The 20,998-nt window shown below is 39.1% G+C and overlaps 1 protein-coding gene across 1 annotated transcript in view; it reads right to left on the reverse strand.

Moving 5' to 3' along the window:
- Positions 1-20,998, reverse strand: part of NID1 (nidogen 1) — a 57,840-nt gene that overhangs the window by 23,623 nt on the left and 13,219 nt on the right. The window contains exons 7-15 of the mRNA XM_064445745.1: positions 19,715-19,915; positions 17,489-17,734; positions 16,397-16,540; positions 15,190-15,318; positions 12,815-12,958; positions 11,955-12,077; positions 3,648-3,872; positions 2,827-2,999; positions 687-813 (exon numbers count right to left, since the gene is read on the reverse strand). Of these exons, the coding sequence (XP_064301815.1) occupies positions 687-813; positions 2,827-2,999; positions 3,648-3,872; positions 11,955-12,077; positions 12,815-12,958; positions 15,190-15,318; positions 16,397-16,540; positions 17,489-17,734; positions 19,715-19,915 (1,512 nt within the window). The remainder of the gene's footprint in view (positions 1-686; positions 814-2,826; positions 3,000-3,647; positions 3,873-11,954; positions 12,078-12,814; positions 12,959-15,189; positions 15,319-16,396; positions 16,541-17,488; positions 17,735-19,714; positions 19,916-20,998) is intronic.

A 20,998-nucleotide genomic window follows, 5' to 3' on the forward strand; every position in this document is an offset into this window, starting at 1 on the left:
CCTGAGAGCACCGGCTGTGCTGTCCCACTACAGTGGCAGCCCTAAGGATGCCATCACAGCTAAAGAGCAGTAAAGGCCTCAAGCCTACCTCAGGATTCCTCCCCAGAAGTGACAAAGCATCCAAAGGAGGTTTTGGGGGTTTTTTTGCTTTGTTAAACCCAGCAAGACTATAAGCACAGCCTAGGACTGTAATTGGGTACAGAAATCCTCTAAACATTTCTGTGAGGAGCTGAGACACTGTCCGAAGCCCAGACTGTGAGGCTCTGAACCATGGACCCATTAGTGAGATAGGCTTTAAAACCACCACAGCAGCTTGATTTCAAATCCCTCAGCCTTCAATTACACAGTGTCATAAGACATTTGATGGTTAGACAGATACACTATCCTGCAACTGCAAGTAAGGCAGAAACATCTCACTGACGTGCTGCTCCCAATTCTGGCTTGAAACTTAGTTTATTTAAAAAGAACCGATTTCTTGCCTATCTTAGCTTGGAAAGGCAGCGAAGGGCTATTGCACAGGGAACAGATCTTTTTTCATTTTACATTATCCAGACTTTTTGGTTATTCTTTATCCAAATAACACGACTTGTAATGTTATAGCTCAGGCAACACCTGGGAAGTATATATCACTACATTCAAGTCTCTAATGCTGTTCCTCGGGAGTAGCAAGAAGTTTGTGCTGTCACCTGTTTTGATGATGGTTGTTGGCTCCCCACCATGCAGGCTAGCCCTGCTGATTGAAGGACCGCTGATGTCTGTCCAATAAACCATCTTGTCCGTGCAATCATAAGCAACTCCAATGATGACTTTGTCCTGTTGGTCAACAAGGAAATTACATCAGCTTACGTTAAACAACAATTATTTGCCGGCAGCCCTAGCTTATGGATCTAAGTCTCAAGCCTGAAAAAACAAAATTCTTGGGAGATGGGGAAGACAGGCAGAGAAAATGATTGGGTGCCAGTCTCTGTAGAATAGTTTAGAAGAATACTTTCAGTTATAAGTCCCCTTTAACTGGCAGACACTATTTACAGTTATCTTATTTAAAAAATGCACTGTAGATATTAGTACTGAACATCTGGTCTTGCTTCTACAACTTCACCTGCATATCCATTTAAAGAAAGTTCATGCTGTTATTTTACTGTGTTATTCCTCACGTGCTTTTTTTCCTCTCATTCTTTCCCTTCAAGGAGGAATAATTAATTCTATCAAATCTGACTTGTATTCTGCAAATTCATCAATCCATGCATGATGGCTGCATTCCAGCAGTGCAACCTACGTAGCATCATATGACTCAAGAAAGTTCTAGAAAAGTAAGATTTTTAAATAAACAATAGCTCAAACAAATAATCCATAAATCATTCTGCTGGAAAGAATATGCTCAGGGACAAGGAACGTATACATGCTATTCTTCAGGCAGAAGAAGATAGAACTAGAGTCTGAGTTTTAATTTAGAGCTGAAACACTTTCCTCCAGGCAAATGAAAGAGACACTCACAGTAAAACAATAATTACACATGGGTTCCCAGGTCTGCCACCTTTACTACTTCTGTAACTTGTAACTTCTTAGAAAGGTGGTCCAAACCCATGCATTAAAACAAGTGCGCTTATTCATCAGCGTATATTAATGCTGTAGGTTACAAAACAATCTGAACACCTCTACACTGCTAAACACTGTCACTTCACAAATACACAACACTGGGACTACATAAACAGAGACAACACTGTTAGCAGAGACTGCAAATTTCATTTTCATTTAAAGTTTTAATGAAGAGTTGCATCTTACCTCTTGGAAGCTCTTTCCTGAAGATACTTCTAATTAATTCATTTAAGCTAGATCAAGTAAATAATTAGACTAGCTGTCAAGGATTCAGCATCATGTCTCTATATCAGCCTAACTACTCCATTTTGCACACAGTATTTTACTTTATTTTACATTATTGCAGCAGCACTTTAGACAAGAGACAAAAGCTAGATTTTGCCCTTACATCACAGCACAATTTGTGGTACTATTTACTGAACTGAATCTGTGTATTTTAGTCAGTATTTGGTCTACTAAATATTCACAGTAATGTAAAAAAAAAAGGCCAGCATGCTACCTGGTATTGCTATCTATTATAAGTACAGTAATACTGGAATGAAAACAGAAATCCAAGGCTTTGGGCAAAACAAATGAATTTGATGAAACTGGAAGTGAGAAGAATTGGCATGTGTCACAGGTGATGGAAAAGATATGTCCTCAGCATCAGAGATTCATTTTCAAGGAAAAAAAAGATTCTCAGAACAGTAGAGAGAAGTGTGGGAAAAAGATTTACCACCCACTGGGCCTGCACATGGAGAAGCAAGCAAAGAAAAAGAAGAAGGAAAAGAAAAGTCTATATATATATCTGTAGCCAAGAAGTGCAGAGAATTGACTGAAAAACAGGAAGAGATTAAGATTTAGGAAAAAACTGAGGGAATAAGAGAGAAGAAAAGGGCCTCTCCACATACTGCTCTTATAGGTCCCCTAGACTTTTACACCAGAGTCAGAAAGCCAATGGAAATGTGAGTGCAGAAGTGTTTCTATGATGAGCTGTTGGAGGCATGTTAGATCACAAATATTAGATTAAGCTATTCTTTAAAGGCAAATTATTATTTTCTATAGCTTGGTTTTAGGCTTTTTGACTAGTCAAAATTTTCAGTGACAAAGTGATGGGATACTGAAATCTTAATTGAGAGTAAAAATTGAGTTTGGAACTTAAATTATCAAATTACATAGACAAACGCTCTCACTTTCATCTTTGTTGCAAGTCTTCTAAAACACATGGACTTAGTATAGTAAGTTACTTACTGGAATATGCAAGAGTGCTTTTGTACCATTTTTCTTCATTTTGTTTCCCTCTAGTGGAACATGCTCAATTTTACCACTTTGGGCAAAAAGCAAGTGTGTTCCTGGTGGCAGAGGTACTGTGTCTGGTCGGACAGAGGGCCCGATAACAACAGGAGGAGCAGCTGTGCTCAGACCTTTTTAAGAGAGAAGGAAACAGATGGGGAAAAAATTAGCCTGTAGAGCATAACAAGGCTCTTGTTATTTGCAGAGACACAATTACAGCCAGACTTCTCTAGAAGGAAACAGCCCTATAAGCAGACACTAATAATGATAATCAGATGCAGAAAGCTTCCAATTTTTTCCCCTTCGCTGACAGAGAAGGAGCAATTGACATAATAGGTCGTTTCATGTTCAGGTCTGTAACTGCTCTTTCCTTCAAATGTTTAGAAAAGCCTATCTTATTTTGCAGCTGAGGTGAGGAAGATGTAAGGAAGGGACATCCTTCATTTCCTGAGGCAACAGTCAGTTACCACATGTTCAGATTTGCCACAGCTCCTAGAAGGCAGAAACTATAGAGGCCCCTCACAGTTTCAATGGAGGGGAGAAGTTAGAAAATTATCTTATTCAGAGGCTCACCACAGTTGTTCAGACCCCCTGGCTGAAGGAAAAGTATATGTTGGAGTTACTGAAGGGCTGCAGCATGAGGCATATCATCACTGGGACGGCAAAGAACTGCATTGCTCGAAGTCAGTGCTGTATCTCAGGGACTAAGCCCTACATTTGGGAGACAGTGCACTTGGATGGGGAGACACCCACAAGAAACAAGTGCTTCAGCCACTTACATGGTGGTCGAACTCCTGGGCCGCTTCTAGTGCCATCAATCTCGTTTCCGTCCCTATCCACACACCAACAATATCCACTGCTAGAATGGCACTGAGTGGGTAGGTAATTCCCATGCTCATCACACTGGGGAATGAAGTGACCAACTCTTATGGCCCTTGGGAAGAAAGTGCCTCCACTTCCAAGAGCTACTTCTCGTTCACGCTGGCATTTGGTCTTTTCAACTTCTGTGAGGAAAAAAAACAAAAATGGACCAGTGAATATTTCTGTTTTAACTAGTAACTATGTTCCATTAACAGTTAATGTATGCTGACCACTTACAACACAAGTATTCTTTCTGCTGGAGGAACACAGCACTGTTACAAACCTTGAAGGCATATGCCTTCAGTGCACCTTCAGGAACAGTCTGCCCTATGTAAACATGAGGCATTTGCCTTAAACTTACGTCATTTTATCTTTCACTGTCTAGTTTAAAACAGAACAAACAGCCCTCCTGCAGCGTCCTGCATTGAAGGGTCATAAAGAGAAGCTGGAAAACATTGTCTTTCTCCTTGAGGCACATTAGCAAGAACATTCTGTCCAACTTGTGAACCCCATGTCTACTTATTTGGCTATTACCCATGGGCTTTAAAATGTGACTAATTATCGAGGCCATACAGTGGATGAAGGTTTTTGTGCAATGCTAAAAGTCGAGTTTCCCTTCAGAGCCATGAGAGAAAACCACAGCATGAGGCAGATACTGAGCTGTCTGCAGAACTTAGGAAGTGAAACAACTCATTGCTTTGACGCTTATTAGGTTTTTGGAGTGCGGTTATAAAGTCTGAGCACTCATTTGATATTTTTGGACCTAAGAAAGAAATTGCAGGGACAGGTTGTCCAGTTCCTGGTAAAGAGCATATGTAAGGCTATACAGAAAACAGGAATACTACTACATACACAGAGAAACATATGATGCACAATGGCTACACCGCATGCATAGGTGTTACCGTAAAGATTACAGAGGAAAGACTAACTTTCCAGATTATCAGGAGATTGAAGGATTTCGTTCTTTTGGTTTCAATTTTGCAAAACAGTCTGGACTAAAATACACATCATCTTATGGTATTATCTGTCATGCAATAGCAAATGGATCAATATATCCTTCCAGATGACAAACAACATAATTAAATTATAAGAATACAAAAAAAGTGATCATCTTCCTTTTCTACACAAAGAAATCTGGCTTAGTTTTACCTTACACTTGAGACCCCTGAAGGGAGCATGCATCGGGAGAGAAAGAGCTATAATTACGGGGAGTATCTTTTTCTGTCAATGATTTCCACAGACAGCTAGAAATACTTACCACAAACTGCCTGCTGAAGAGGCTAGAACATTACACATCCATTTATTCCTTCCTTGACTTTACAGTGCTTGGTGGACAGCATCAGCTACGTATGGCTCAGACTAGACCCAGCCCAGCCCAGCCCAGCCAGAAGCTAATCCCATGGCCCATAGACTACTGTGGTGTAAATCACACAAATACAAAAGAGAAGGGTAGTTTTTATTATTATTTAAACCAGTTATGCAAGCAAAAGCTTTGGACAAGTTTCATGCACCTGGACACAATTAGAGAAACATAAATGTCTGGAGAACAACTCACTCTAAACAACTGAAATATTTGGCATCAGCTTTAATGTGGGTGGTGGAGAGCCTTGAATCAACCTACAAAACCAGACCCTGAAGGAAAGCCTCCATTACCTATCACAAATTTTGTTTGCATGTATTCGATGCACTATGCAGTTAAAAGAAATTATTCCAGTAACCAGCTATTTTTGCCACATTTTTAAAAAAAGCTGTAATTATATGCACTTCTCACAAGAGAAAGCAGGGGGAATACAGAGTATTGGTAAACAGACCCACCCTGCTTTCGTTCATTGCAGAACAAGATCTTCATTGCATTCATGTCATCTTTGAGACATGCTATTAGCTCCGCCTCAGTGGGATATAAAAACGAATGTAGAAGCTGGTCATTTTCCCTTCCCATCTGAAACTCCCAGAATTAGAGAATATCCAAGAACTTACAATTTTATTAATTAATAGACTAGATCAACTTTACAAAAATGAGTTAGCAAATATGAATTATACAAAGCAGTGCGTATATACTCCCAGATGGGACCTAGCTGTTACAGATAAAATATATTAGTATTATTGGTAACTTGATACACCAATGTCTGTTCTAATTTCAAGACAATGTTCTCATTTATATCTGCAGATTTTATACAGGAACACTGATGGAATTTTTGAAGAGTACTTTTATTGAAATGATCAAGACCAATCTCACAAATGGCCTGCTTATGCAATTAGCTCCACTAAAGTCAAGAGGCTAGTCAAACAAATTAGTTTTCAAAATTAGTACTCAGTTTCTAGAAGGCAGAGAATGAAAGTTGTTCTTTCTAAACAATCCCATCAAGAGTGATTTTTCAGTTGCTCAAAAAGATGTAAAATACCCTACTGTCACTCACTTTTAGGAATAACTATGTATTTTACTGCTTCTGCACTCATGAAAGTCTCATATTTGTGATAAACTTTTTAAAAGTATCAAACGCAATAAGTAATCTATGTTAAAGAAACAATCTGAAAAGAAGTAAAACCAGTGTTACCATGTTCATCTGTGCTGACTCAATCATTTTAACATGTGTTTCAACATTAAACACATTCCAACTCACTAACATGAATTTAGCCAATATTAAAATTAAAACTAGTTATGACAGTCCAAACCAGGCACTTGGAATCCATACTGTATTTTTTCTCTCCTTATCTCTGAATCATGAACAGGAAAGTGAGATGAATCCCATCCCAGTGTTATAGCCTGTGCACTGGAGGCACAATAATCTTAGACACAGATGACAGCTGGTTGGGATGAATAGTCTGCCTATACTGCTTATACAACCATACATTTTACTTAGTGTACTTAAGAGAAGATGCTCTGATTTTGCAAGCTTTAAATTGCATTAATTAACTGTCTGAAAAGAGGTTAGCTATGACAGAGTTTGAAAGATGAGATTGACACAGTAAATAAAGCACATTCCCTGCCTTGATGAGCTAACAGCACAAGTTAGATAAAACATATAACAAGAATTGGCCCGTATTTAGGTAGGACAAGGGCTACTTCGTAAGCCAGCTTCCAGACACAAACCTTATGGCTAGTAACTTTCCTTTCCTTCAGTACAGCAGCCTAAATGAGGTTTCTGAGTCCTCTTCCTTTAATATAAATACAGTAGTAGTCCATCCAGTCAAGACTCTTCAAAGATACAGAACAATTAATATTAGGAGAGTTCTCTGATCTCAGTTGGCATGAAGAAACCTTCCATTAACTACAACAGGTAGAGCTGAAAATAAATAACGTTTACCTGGTGTAACAGTGCTGTTACATCTACTACTACACCTGATCGTAGCGAATGGAGAACAAGTCATGCCTACTTCAAGGCTCCCTAACCAGGGGTTACCAGCCTGCATTTTCAGAGGTTCTTACCACTCTTGAAACCCACATTTGAAAGCCAAGCCAGATGATTGTGTCAACGATGAGAAAAATGGTATGCACTAGAGCTAGTTCATACTGCCAGAGATTAAATAAACAGTAAGAGCCAGACCTGGGTAATCTTTAGTGATGCAGGAGAAGGGGGGTGGCAACAGCCTTTTATTAACAGCAGGACCAAGTTTCAATATTTTTTAGTATCTATGTTTAAGAATTACTGATTAGCATTTGTTATAAAATTGAGTAAAAATCCATTCTCACTGCTTTTTGATGCAGTTAATGCTTGGCTGATGAAGGTAACACACTGACCTGATAGCTTTGCCACTCTACTTATGCCCACAGGACAGTACCATTTTTGAAACAAAGCATCATACTGTGGGTTACCTTAATTTGATAAATGATTAAAAACTGTAGAGTCACCTGAGTCAGTGGACAAATTCATGAAGTAGTGGTATTTCTAGTAAGTCCCTGTATTACTTTAGTCTTGATTTTAAATTTTCGTATTAAGAAATTTAATTCCTTCATTAGGATGCCAGAGGAAAATACACAGCCATAGGTTGCATCATTTGTGGAAGAGAAATAGGCCACAAAACATGAGAAGGAAAGGACCTCATCACTAGGTAAACTGAGCTCATTAAGATCAACAAGTAGATTCACACAGTCAAATGGAAAGTTACAGTTCTTGGGATAAAAAAAAAAATAAATAAAAGCTATCAAGTAAGTCACAGCTATCAGCAGATAAGTACAAGCAGATAAGCTGCCAGCACCCAGCTCAGTGCTGTAAGGGTTGTGACACGGTATAAATAAGAACTAGGCATATACACAAGGAACACTGCACAGGTACAGAGAAGCAATGTGGGATCAGAGGGATGTTTCAAGGAATACTGGGTCCACAGTTCAAAAGGATAGTGAAAAGTTGAACCAGTGTAGAGAAAAGAGCTCCTAAGAAAAATGCTGTGGTGCAGAACAGAGATCAAAGGCCTGATAAAGAACTTATGTTCCATGGACCAAAGTACACACAAGTCAGACTAGATACACAGAATGGTGCATCCTGAACTGAAGCTAAATCTATACCCTTCCTCAGAAAAATCAATTTGTATTTAATGTTTTAAACATATTTTTTCCAGTTGTTTCATAAACTACCAGTAGCAATCTGGAATTTAAAAGTCACTGAAATATATAATGGAACTTGAAAAAAATGAAATGGAAATAGCCTTGATATGGCAAGTTGGCCAGATGAAAAACACACATACACATTTCCCACATGAGTGAAGAAACAAACAGAATGGGGAACAGAATGGGTGGGGGGGGGGGAACCTCTAAAGCCATATACAAACATTCAAAGTCTTTTTTGGTCATAAAGGAAAGCTCTTGCAGCAGCACTGCAGAAAATGATTTATGGACTTTTCCGAAAAAAGACAGAGGCTGAGAAAACAGGGTGAGAAACAGAGATGCACGGGACCTCTTCCTTCCATTTGGCAGGGGGGATTACAGTCTAATACACTAAACCAAATTCAATTAGTTCTACAACAGCATTAAAAATTTTTTAAAGATCTGATATAACTACTCAAACAGGTTTTCATTCACAAGCTAAAGACAGAAGTGATTTAAAACTGTGTCCAGAATCAGTATGTAATCAAAGAGTACTTTTCAATTTCCTATGTAGATCACTTTATTCCCCATATGTCACAAGGAGTTATATTGACATTTTTATTTGCTGAGCTCAGACTTTGCCAGAAAAATGAGGAAAAACCCAAACCAAACTAACACACTTCCCATTATCCCTTCATTTTCCTGTGTAATCCTTCACTTAGAGCATTGCCCTGTTAACATGCATTTCTCATGTGAAACAGCTTGTATACTGAGGACCAGCAAAGGGTTCTTAACAGTCAGACCCCTCGTTCCAAGAATCTAGATTTGTTTCTGTTTAGTAAACAGTGTCTAGGGTCTGCAGGGGTAGAAACACTCAGACATCTGGTTTTTTGAAATGGAAAAATGAAGCGTGAGGAAATAATGAAGTACAGGCTTTCTTAATAGCTGTGAGCAGTGGGACATTCCAGCATCATTAACTCTTTCATTAACCTGCTGGTTCACTTCTACAGACATTCTCTTGTGTGTGACTCAAATCCATTTTACTTGCTAGTCTAATTGTTTCAAGAGTTCCAGTTCAGCTGTAAGTTTCATATAATAGTAAAGACACCAAACAAGCAAGCAATTGTACACATGGACTGGGAAAAGAATGGAGTATTCAGATGAATTAAACTTTCCATGCTACTAACAACCAGGAAAGACTTCAGTGACTTGACTGAGGCTAATTAGATCTAAGCCTTAGTGGCTAAAAAGGGGAAGAAATTGTCTTTAATTACAGCTGAATACAATACAGCCTCATCTGGAATCTCCATTCTGAAGCAACTTTACAAATTGGGTGCTAAAGTAAACTAAGCTGATTTTTGCTAGGCTTCAGAAAGTATATTTTGATTCTATCTCCTGACAATGATTAACTGTTGTTATATCTATTTTAAAAGTACTAAAGCTTTAGCAACAGATGACATCCAAAGGGCAGCTATTGTTCTATTAACTCTCTAAGAAGGGAGGAGTAGCTAAGTCTGTTGTAAACACTGCCATTGCTGCAGACTAGCAGAGCAATACAGATACTCTGTACTTCAGTTAGCATTCAGTAAAATTAAGACTACTTATCTACACAGATTTTTTTTCTGCCCAGAGCATTTCATGAGCAGAGACAACTGATACAAGTGTTTCTAAATCATATCTTCCACTGGTACTATAAAAGAGCATAAAAAAACCCTGGCAGAATCCCAACCAACTAAAACAGTAGATACAACAAAACTCTCCAAAATATTTTGTTACTACCATTAAAGCTGTGACATGGAAAGGCCGTCATTCAAGATACAATTGTGTTGAGTGTGACAGTCAAGAAGCATACAGGATAAACAGCAAAAAAATAACACAAAGCTACTACAAAATAGTACACTATGCTTAGCAGTTTCATAGAGCACTGCATGTGAAAAGGTGTTGTTCTCAAAAACAAAAAAAAACCCCACCTAAATGTGCTATCATATATACCCAGAAGAAATTAATTGTGTCCTGGTAATGAAGTTAATTGGTTGAATTCAGGTACTAGTCTACCAAACCACCTGTTTCAGCTACAAAGGGGATGTGCCAGACACCAAAGTAATATTTCCACCTTTACATTTCTGCCTGAAGAACTGGAAGCTTTAAGGTTCAATGTTGCTTCAAGTTATTCACATCAAGTTTCTCCTCTAGGAGGAATAATGCTGGTTTTATCAGCTGGTTGGTTGGCTAAATATTTTGACACAGGTCAGAAATACTATGTAGTTCTTCATTCATCTGGCATTAAAATGAAAATACACATGGGCATTCATGTATGAAAAGTTAGTTAAAAATAATCTTGAAAGACTGACAAAGCGGCAAAAGCAAGAGCTTCAGAATTAAACAGTGCAAAGCCTCCTACAATTTACCTATGATAGAAAAGTCTGCAAGCACTGGGTGATTTGATGAAACACGTGTTACTGAGTGCATGATGAAGAGTCATATAAATATGATCTAAAACCAGAAACAACCTTGTGATTTTTTATGCCTTTCCTATAAAATCCTTTGCCTTTTTGTTTTAAGACATGAGTATCCAGTTATGAAGTCAGAACTTCAGAATTAGGGAAAATAGCAGCAAAAGAAAAATATTAAGTTTTAGCAACACATCAGGTAGTAATATTGTGCCATGCAGACAATCACTCTTAAGCCAGCACATTAAAAAACCCTCTCAATTTTGAATCATCAAATACTTTGGAAATCATTAAGACCACAGTGCAGAAGCTGAATTATAAAGACAGCCTCCCTCCTCCGTCATACTGCTTCTTGCTTTCTTTCCCTTTGGCTCTGTGCTTGTCTTACTCTTGGCTGCACAGTTTGAGTTTCAGTCTGTTGAGAGGGGCAGGTCTTTTGCCCAACAGCAAGAATCTTAGAAGCAGGAGAATTGGGATTGAATATACTCAGAAGTTAGGCATTATTTCCTGGATGCAAGCATTCACCATTCTGAAAACCTTAGTGCTGTCCCTTCTGAATTAAAGTAACCATAACAATGCTACTTTGTGCTTCAGTGTTCCCTCCTTTCCTTTTTTAAGCATACCCTCTAGATCAGGAGTTTTATACTTCAAGGCCCAAACTACAATGCAAGAACAGTGTGGGAGGGTAAAGAACTTTCTGCTAAATAGAGAACAAGCTAGATAAATACAGAAACAACTACTGGTATTTAGAAACTGCAGTTAAGACTAACTGGACTCTTGCTGGCTATACGTGGCACGTAGGCATCTAGATACCACTGAAGACAATAGTGCGGGTACTTTGGTCTCATCCTTCACTTCTCTCCTGTAATTGTTGCATTTCATTTACATCGCCAACAGTTTCAGATGTTTTATGGTAAGTGACTACTGTGTATGCAAAACAAATCAATCTGTGGTCAAACCTTTACATAGGCAACTTCTAAAGATAGTATCAGATTGGGACTGAGAACTGCTGAGGACAGATCAGACAAAACATAAACCAGGACATTGAACAGGATATCATGGAAAAGTGATAATAGTCAAGATACAGATTTTGACACAAGCTGGTGAAGTTCAAACCTCGAAAGGCCTGAGAAAGAATAAAGACCCCAATAAGACAAGATCTAATTTGTTCCAGAGAGGAACCAAATTAACATATATCCTCCAATTTCCAAATTGTATTTCTGGTCCAACTTTCAAGAACTATGAAATTTTACCTCCTAACACACACCGGAAACCATCCCCACGATAACCTGCTTTACACTGGCAGCTGAAGGACCCAGGAGTGTTGTAGCAGAAAGCATCTGGATGACAGTGGCCCTGTTGACATTCATCCACATCTGTAAAAGAGAAGATCTATCTCAGATAACTGTTCCTCCTGATGGACAAATTGGGGTGATGAATTAAAATGCAAACCTACCATATTATTTTCAGGCTCCTATTCTAGAATATCTGATTAGAATTATAGACCTTTGGAAGAATATCTACACAGAAATACAAAGCAGGGAAGAAGAAAAAAAAAGCATGCATGTATTTTAGGTTCTGGCTCTCAGCAAATCCCTGCACTCTGCTATTCTGATGGTAACTAGCATTGTTAATTCACACGGTATTTTAGAAATACACGCCCCTGTTTCTCAAGGAAAAACCACAGCAAGAGAAATAGGATTTGGCCAGCAAGGTTTCCAACATTAGCTAAAGCTGCTCCTCCACTGCACTTTAATTAACATGAAACAGAATATAACTCTCTTACATAGTCTGAGCATCATGTGTCACCAGCTTAGCAATATAAACCTATATAATGCAAACAGTTGCAGCAGGTGATGATCTGGCCTGCTAGCTGCAACCGCTGCAATTTTTGCATTTACCTCATATCTTGGACATTCCGTAGCTCAAATATTGAGGGAAGAATTCAAAAGTGAGGGGAGGAAAGGACAAAAGCTTAATGCAATGCCTGCCTGAGAGACTTAAACTATGAAATCTCCTACTTTAAATCACAAGTAAGGATGGGACATTGCAATGACCAGCTAAGTTGTGCAATAAAGAGTATAAAAACTGCAAAACAAATGGTGTTACCCACCCTCACAGGCACGCCCATCTCCTGAGAAGCCAGGGAGGCATGTGCAGATGTAGGCAGATCCTCCGGTGTACACACACTGAGCGCGCTGAGGAATGTCACAATTGTGTGTGCCTGTCTGGCAATGGTTTACGACGTATTCAACAGCTGCAGGTTAGAGGTACAAGAAAGGAGACGAAAATTTGAATTTTTGTCCACTCATAGTAAGTTTATAGGGAGAGAAGAACAGCTGTGAAAGCATACAGAACAGAAAGGGAACAAGGAAACAATTTTTTGTTTTGGGGGTTGGGATTTTTTTGCCAAGATCTCCCCTTTCACTAGTGTTAGGTCTTCTTATTAATGTTTTATAAGGAACGGATTGTCCTCAGCACCTCATAGATGTTTCTAGTATAGAACAGGGCTGAAAGGCTGCCACAGTGACAGGTCCTAATATCCATTACAGTTTTGTTTATAAAAAGGAGTCCTGGATGAAGAAATGTAAGGCATCTCGCAGAGGTACCTCACATGTTAGCTAAGTGACCAGCTCACTGCACTGGGAATTATTAGATATCCTGCTACACTAACCTCGCACTGACCCAGGGCTGTCATCACTTGGCAACAGATCGGAGCTGTGACTCACTCAATAGGAGACAAACACATTTGTCAACTATTGGAGAGATTTTTGACCAACAGTGGAAGCTGGGAATTGTCCTGCAGCTTTTCATAACTTTGTCATCGTTGACAGCAGGGACTCTGAAGGCATTGCACTGCTTTACACGCAAATTATTTCAGGTAGTCACTGGAGCCCTGTCTAAGCTTACCTGTTATGTCAGTGAAGAGAAAAGGAAATCATGGTATTTAAACTAGGAAGAGGCAAAATACTACAAAAAATTTGGACTCAGAAATACATGAGTTTGCAGTGTGCACATCTAGGAACTGACTTCCAGCTGCTGTAGCAGAGAGTCCACTGAGGCTTTCTTTACACACTTCTTATGAGAAGTTGGCAGGGGACCAAGACGAGACTCTACAATGCTCCTTTCATCACAGTACACAGATGGAAACTACCACAGCATCGGCAGGGAAATAACAAAAATCTGCCATCAGATCCAGATCTGAAAACAGTCGTTTTTCTCCATTTCTCTGGAGGAGATGACATCATTGTGAGAATCATTTATATCTGTTTTGTTTGACAAAGTTTTAGATTAAAAAATAATCTATTCAGAACTGCATTATAAATCCATAAGATTCTCAAAGGGAGTCCCAAGTTCTCCTGTTCCTCAGCCTACAAATAGGAGAACAGGATTTATTTACAACTCTCTTCTAAAGCTATCCGGTGAGTCACACAGCTGCCATGAAAAAGCTGCAGTTCCAGAAAAGCTGAGTCAAAGCTGGTATCCCAGAGCAAGCTGCAAAAGCACAAAGAGGGTAGCCGTTGCCCCTTTTGGGATTCAAGTTGTCTGTGGGTTATAAAACCCTCCCCTGTGGAAAGGGGAACAAAATTACCATGACATTTATTTCCAATCTGTTGGGAAACTAGAGTTCATCTTCCCTTTCCTCAGTCTTACAGATGCAAAGTTTGGTTTTGATTGAAGAAAGGGATCAAAGTTGTTCAAGCTGGGCAAGGAATTACTTAGCACTTGTTAGAAGTGTGACACATCAGCTTCATGGGAAAGTGGTAGAATGAAGCCAGTAAGGTCATGGCTGGAGGGAAGAATGTCTACTACTAAATTTGAAGTTTTAATGGTCCATTAAAAAAGCAGCCATATTTCCTCCAAATCTCAAAGATTTTAACAGTCAAATGATCTGTAGCTATAATTCCTTTTCAGCACGATTATCACTTCAGAATAAACCTGCAATAGGCAAGACTCACTGGTTTAGACCTGTGCATTGCCTGTCCAAGGGATGAATCTGTGACTAAAATCTAATCCATTAAATGTAATTCTGGATTAGATATAAGAAAGAAACAAAACCCAAAACTCCTAAAAGCCAAAGCGCACGACTACAGAAAATGCAGGAAAAGCCCTGCCTCACCCTGAAAGTAAGATGCTGTGAAATACCAACAAATTAATAACTGCACACTTTTATTTTTCTTCTTTTACAAATTTGAATTTTACTTACATGTGAAATCTACAGCTAAATAATGGTACAGGAAGGACAGAAGCATTCAGTAATCGCTTCCACTTTCTATTTGGAAACATTCTGAATGGCAGTTTTTATGAGATGAAAACAAAGTACTTCAGGCACCTACTTTGGTTACCTAATGGATTGTAATCACTAACTGCAGCATGAACTCACGTTAGAAGTCAGCACAGATCCTAGAAGCTCTGTCTTCTGTCTCAGTGAGATGAATCACAGCCTGAAAGCTGGTGGGCAGTGCTTTTAAGAAATACGAAACTCACCAACACAAGTTTGTCCATCTGCTGCGAATTGGTATCCTTCAACACACTCACAGCGGTAGGTTCCTGGCTGGTTATTGCAGTCTGCATTGCTGCCACAGAGAGCTGGTTGCTCTGAACATTCATCAACATCTAGATTACAAGGATTCCAGTTATTACAAAGATGCCTTTAATACAGATGCCAGAAAAACAGAAACTGTGCAACTGTTGAATAATAGCAGGCTTGCATATTTAAACCACATCTTGGCGAGGCCATACCTCTTAAGAGACATTAGTAACCTGAAAGTAGGTTTTTAGGTAACTATGTCCTCAGCTATCCTGCATCAAAAAAACCCAGAAGAGGTTCTATAATGGAGTAATAAAGGGAAAGGACAGGAAATCAGAGAGGAAGGAGGAGCCACTGAGGAAGAAAATGCAGCCTACAAGGTGATTGGAAGCAGTGATGACTACTGGGGGAGCGTGAACTTTAAGAAAGACTTCCCCTCCCGTTATCCATATACATGTCTAATCCACTGCTGCCCAACTCACAGCACCAGAGGACTGGGAGGGACAGTGTGATGATGATGTTCTCATTTGCAATTAAGGGTTGGAGTAGGGGGGAGGGTTGTGGCTTGGGTTTTTTATTAGAAAAAAAAACTCAGTTAACTAATAGGGATGATGCATATTTGATTAATACACACTTTCTCCTCCTGAAAACAAGTATTTTTGCTGTGATTTGATTATAAAACAAAACACATACATTAAGAATACAGAGCTGTACAGAGCTGGGAAATAAGTCTCCTTGAACAGGAAAGATTTTCAAAGCAGATCTTAAAAAAGATTTCGCTGCTCTGTATGCATGCTTATATGCCATTCCTCATCTCCTTCAAGAACTTTTAACCTAGTTGACTCATTTTAACCAGAACTTGCATTACAGTAAATTTCTCACAGCTGAGTTCCCACAGATTTTATGAAAAGATGAACTGGGTAGGAAAGGTGCTTTGCAAGCTAGCAAAACATACCCAAGTTTGTCCCTTCAAGACAGCCAAACTTGCTTGCTTTGATGTTTGAAATACGTCAGCCACCCCAGCATCCCTTTAGCTTATCTTTCCCCAAACCAGCTTCTCAGGACAGTTCATTTTGCTGGAACGGCTAGTCCTGAGAGTCAATACATTCCAAGCAAAACAAATTCTACAATAGAGGTCATTTTGTAATGGAAGTTGTCTGATACCATAACAAACATTTCCATCTCCACGGAAGCCAATCGAACATTCGCAGAAGAAACGGTTTCCAGTTCCTGGACGACATACCGCATTGGTGTCACAGTTATGGGTACCAGTGTAGCAAGGATTCCGATTAATATCAGCAGAACCATCTGACAAGAGAGACCACATATAGCCATGATGACTCTATCCAAGTAATACCACTCAAATAAGGCCCAGAAGGAGGTTGCTTGTAGTGCATATGAAACAAGGAAAGAGAATACTTTTTGCACCAGGAAGAAGGGGACTTGCAGGTGATATGCAGGGCACGAATCTCAGACACAGCAATAGCACCTGTATTTCTTGTTACTGGTGCAAAGGACTGCGAGTTAAAAAATAGAAAAGCCACAAAAACCTCTCTAAAGAGCAAAACTGACAAAGATAATGCATCTTCCAGCCACTGACACTAGACCTATGTGATTTTTAACAGCTTGGTCCGCTCATTTTTAGTTAGTAGAACTTCATCTTTGTAACAAACATAAGCGAGCACAGCCTTTTCTTGTAATCATCTGGGGTGCATTTTTAAATTGCTCTTTTGCCTTTTTTTTTCTGATTTTAGTGCAAACAGACAAACTTGGACAGCTCATCCAAAACAAAAATACACTTCATAGGCTGAATACCTTCCAACCATAAAATGCCATGTTTCAAGATAAATTATAGAAACTAGCTGTTTCAACAGCAAATCTTATTCCCCTCTTTTGCCCTTTGCTCTGACAATACAAAAAAAAACTAATAGAGGAACTATAAATTAGGTAAAGATAAACAATACACTCCATGTATCTGAACAAGGTTGTATGTGGAGAGAGTATTTCAAGGAATTAGACACAAAGTCCACTGAATTTCAAGAGGAGATAATCGCTTTAGTACTCTTCCCCAAGTGAAAATACAAGCTTTCAACAATCCCATTTCTCTTCTTAACTAATGGAACTGGACTTCTACTGACTAATGCAATGAATTAATATAATCATTACTTTAACCCAGCTAAGGCAGGCTAAAAATGTAGAACCCTACTCTTAATTACTCACAAAAGAGAAAAAGAACGATTTCCAATTCATACATACCACTGATTGGGCCGATGGAATTACTCATCGCATATCGCAGAATCTGCTCATCTCGATTATACAGGACAAACACACTGTCCACTGTGAGCTGCTGAGTAGCAGAAGCAGCATGGTGAGAGTCATCATGAATGCATTCATCAAACGAGATGGTCTGTCGCCACTGATAGGCACCTGTGTATGTGGAAGCAACCCCATCCCTTTCTGGTTCTGTCACTGCATATTCCCTGGTGGACGATGAAGTGATCACTGCAACACACAAACAAACATGCTGATTAGAACAGAGAGCAAAAATACTCTGCTAAATAGTATCTGTAGACCTGGGATACAGGCTGAATAGTGTAAATAGATATTTCAAAGGCAAGAAGCTATGAAACTGGATGTATTTCCATGCAAACAATAGGCACTTGACTAGGCTTACTCTGTTCTCAGATATCACAGCCTTGAGGAATGAGTCGTATAGTTTACCTTGACATATTTTAAAAATGTAACTTTACTTCGTGGGTTACCAGGTAAAGGAAGGAAAATTCAACTCAGGAAACTCAGAGGTTTCTTTAGATGAATTTACACAATGCATCTATAAGCTAAGAAGAACAAGAGTCCACCTCGCCAGCACCAAACTACACCCGCTTTTAGTTCATTGTGATCTATTGGCCCTGGATTTTGACAGTGTCCTGAAGAAAATACATGTCTGAGAGCTTTTGTATGCTTCACAAGAATATTCTATATTGCAGAAAAATTGTGAGCAAAACTCTTCAAAGGAGATCTGGGCTTGTGGATCCTCCCACCAACAGAAAGGTGCTCAGAACTCCACACTTCTTCATGTGGACACCAAAACACACTTGTAGCAATCCACTTGCAAGAGTTGGCAAAAGTTGGACTTCTGCTAAATAATGGTCTATCAGATATGCCATAGGACAGCAGAAGAATAACTATTTGAGTACTGGTAAATCAAATCCAGCCTGAAGGATGCCTTCTTGCAGCCCCTGACTTCTCCTCCATGGGGACAGCATTTCTGCCAAGGCAGGTGTTCTACAGAGCACATGCTGCCCAAACAAATCCTCCAAAATTCTGAAGTTGTTCAGCACAAAGCAGAAGCTTCCTGCTGCTTCCAGCTCCTCCTCCTCACAGTCCGTAACAACAGGCAAAGCAGCAAGAGGGATTAATCACTGGCTACCAAAGCCAGACATTAAGGGATATAAGGCAGTGCTACTGCAGCTACACCATTTTCATCTATCTCTAGCAATTGCAGTGCACCCTTGGAACAAAGTGTACTCTCTCCAGTATTCATGTGCACCTGGGTGCACCACAGGCTTCTTCCTCTTTATTGCTTTTTGACAGCTGGGCTGGATAGTCAGCAGCAACACTCCAACCTCACTTTGTTCTTGCTGTGTTGAAACACCCATAATTTTATCCAGGAAGAAGAAAGCAGAAGAAAGGAGATTACCCTGTAAATAGTGAAACGAAGAATGGCTCTTTTACCAAATCTCAGAGTCCGAGATAAGGAAGAGAGAAGAAAGAAGTAGAGAAGTACTGAAGAGACAACGAAGGAAACTGATAAGGGAATTAAGAGGCTTCTGATTTTCTGGCCAGTTGTTCAAACCCAGCTCAAATAATACTGACAAATGCTTGTTACTAACACAAGGCACAGCCATTGCAATGCAGTTTACATGACACATACTGGTAAATAACTAGTTTGCACAGTCTCATCAGACAAGACCAAAGCCCATTTAATGACATTACCACAAAAAGGTGTACACCAGTATAGCCCCTACTGAAGAGCTGTGGACCCTACAAAAAGCTTTGCAACTTTTACGACTGCCATCAGCAGTGTAAAAACAAGGCCAATGGAAAGGGAAATCAAGAGTATTTTGCAAACATCAGTTCAGAGAATCATAGAATCATAGAATGTCCTGAGCTGGAAGGGACCCACAAGGATCATCAAGTCCAACCCCTGTCCCTGCACAGGACAACCCCAAAACTCAAACTCACCTGCTTGTTTTGGTTTTTTTTTTTTCAATAAAAAGATTAGAAATATTTGCATTGTCCCACTTGCAATCCACCTTCTTTTGGGACCTGTTCCTAAGAAGCAAAAAGCAACTTTCTATAAATTGAAGGGTCCTAAGTACAGTCGTTAAGAAGGGAGTAAAATAATGTTTTTCAGATTGTCTTACTCTCTGCTCTGAGAAATATGCACTTTCTTCCCGTTTCATTCCTAGGCAACCTTACCAGAACTAGAAGTGTGATACAGTTCAGTGTATGGTTCTATATGGACTGATGAGCCAGATGGGATCTCAGGTATTCTGCCCTCCATTTCTGTGCTGATGGTAAGGTGACCATGCTCATCAATTCCACTGAATTTCTGCTTTATAACCAGCTTCTCATTGTTGCCAAGGAAAGTTACTTCAGTTTGCCGTGTAAACTCTCCACCTAAAGAAACAGTATTAGTTAAAACCACTTAACAGAGGCTTCTGAATCCTTCTATTCAAAGTATTGCTTCTAGTAGATAAAATATAAATTACTATTTTCTGCAAACTTTGATGCAGCATAATTGCTAAAGTTTTGGGTTTCTACAGAAAGATCATTCAGAGGTATACTGATAACATCCCTGGATACTGCAAGGAAACTATCTTTTCTTAAGTACTGAAGGCGCTAAATTGTAAATAAGCCTGAAGAAGCAGGTTTTTCCTAAATTAAAAAAAAAAGTTACAACAAATAGTACCAGTTAAAATGGCAAAGTCATCATACATTTTAGAGAAAACCTCCATTAGGAATTCAATGAGTTAATAAAACAAACAAACCAAAAAATCCAGTATATCTGTTTTCAAATCAAAACCAAGTGAAATGTATCTCCAGTTGTAAATTCCAGAACAAACTTCAAACACACCAAATCCAAGAAAGCCCCAAAACAAAAAGTTATGTTCAACTAAGTTCATAGTACAGGGCTGTAAAGGATAAATTTTTAAAAAGAAACACATGTTCTCCTAGAACAGATTGGATCTACAGCTTTAATTCCTGTGCACCACCAACCAGATTCGGCCTCAGGCTCTCATGAAAAGCTGTAACTGTGAACTAGGGGTCCCCTCAAATAAGTTACCAGAATAATTTTACACCTCATGCAGGAATTGCTTCTGTTAATAATTTCAGACCTTCATGAGGTCAGATTTTCTTCTTTTTTTTTTCCTCTCCATTGGTACAACCAGGCAACTAACATGTTAGACCTCTTGCAGCTGTAGGGACAGCTTTTTTCAGTAGCTCTGTACACTCTAGCACCAAAAATCACATCCTTTTCAATAATTTCTTTCTTGCACAGGAATGAGCCAAGCCATCCTTCCTTCTAACAAGACTTACATGCTTGTGCATCGACGGTAAATTAAAAAGCCAAATATCTATACATTGTAAGCAGGAAAAATGGAAAAATTGGTGGGAAGTTTGATTACAAAGCAATCCATTTGCAGCTCAGAATAAACATGTTTTCATCCTACATTGCTTCTAAATGTACATTTCTTTTCT

The sequence above is a fragment of the Phalacrocorax carbo genome, chromosome 3 (genome assembly GCF_963921805.1).
Source record: "Phalacrocorax carbo chromosome 3, bPhaCar2.1, whole genome shotgun sequence".
In the NCBI taxonomy this organism is placed as follows: Eukaryota; Metazoa; Chordata; class Aves; order Suliformes; family Phalacrocoracidae; genus Phalacrocorax; species Phalacrocorax carbo.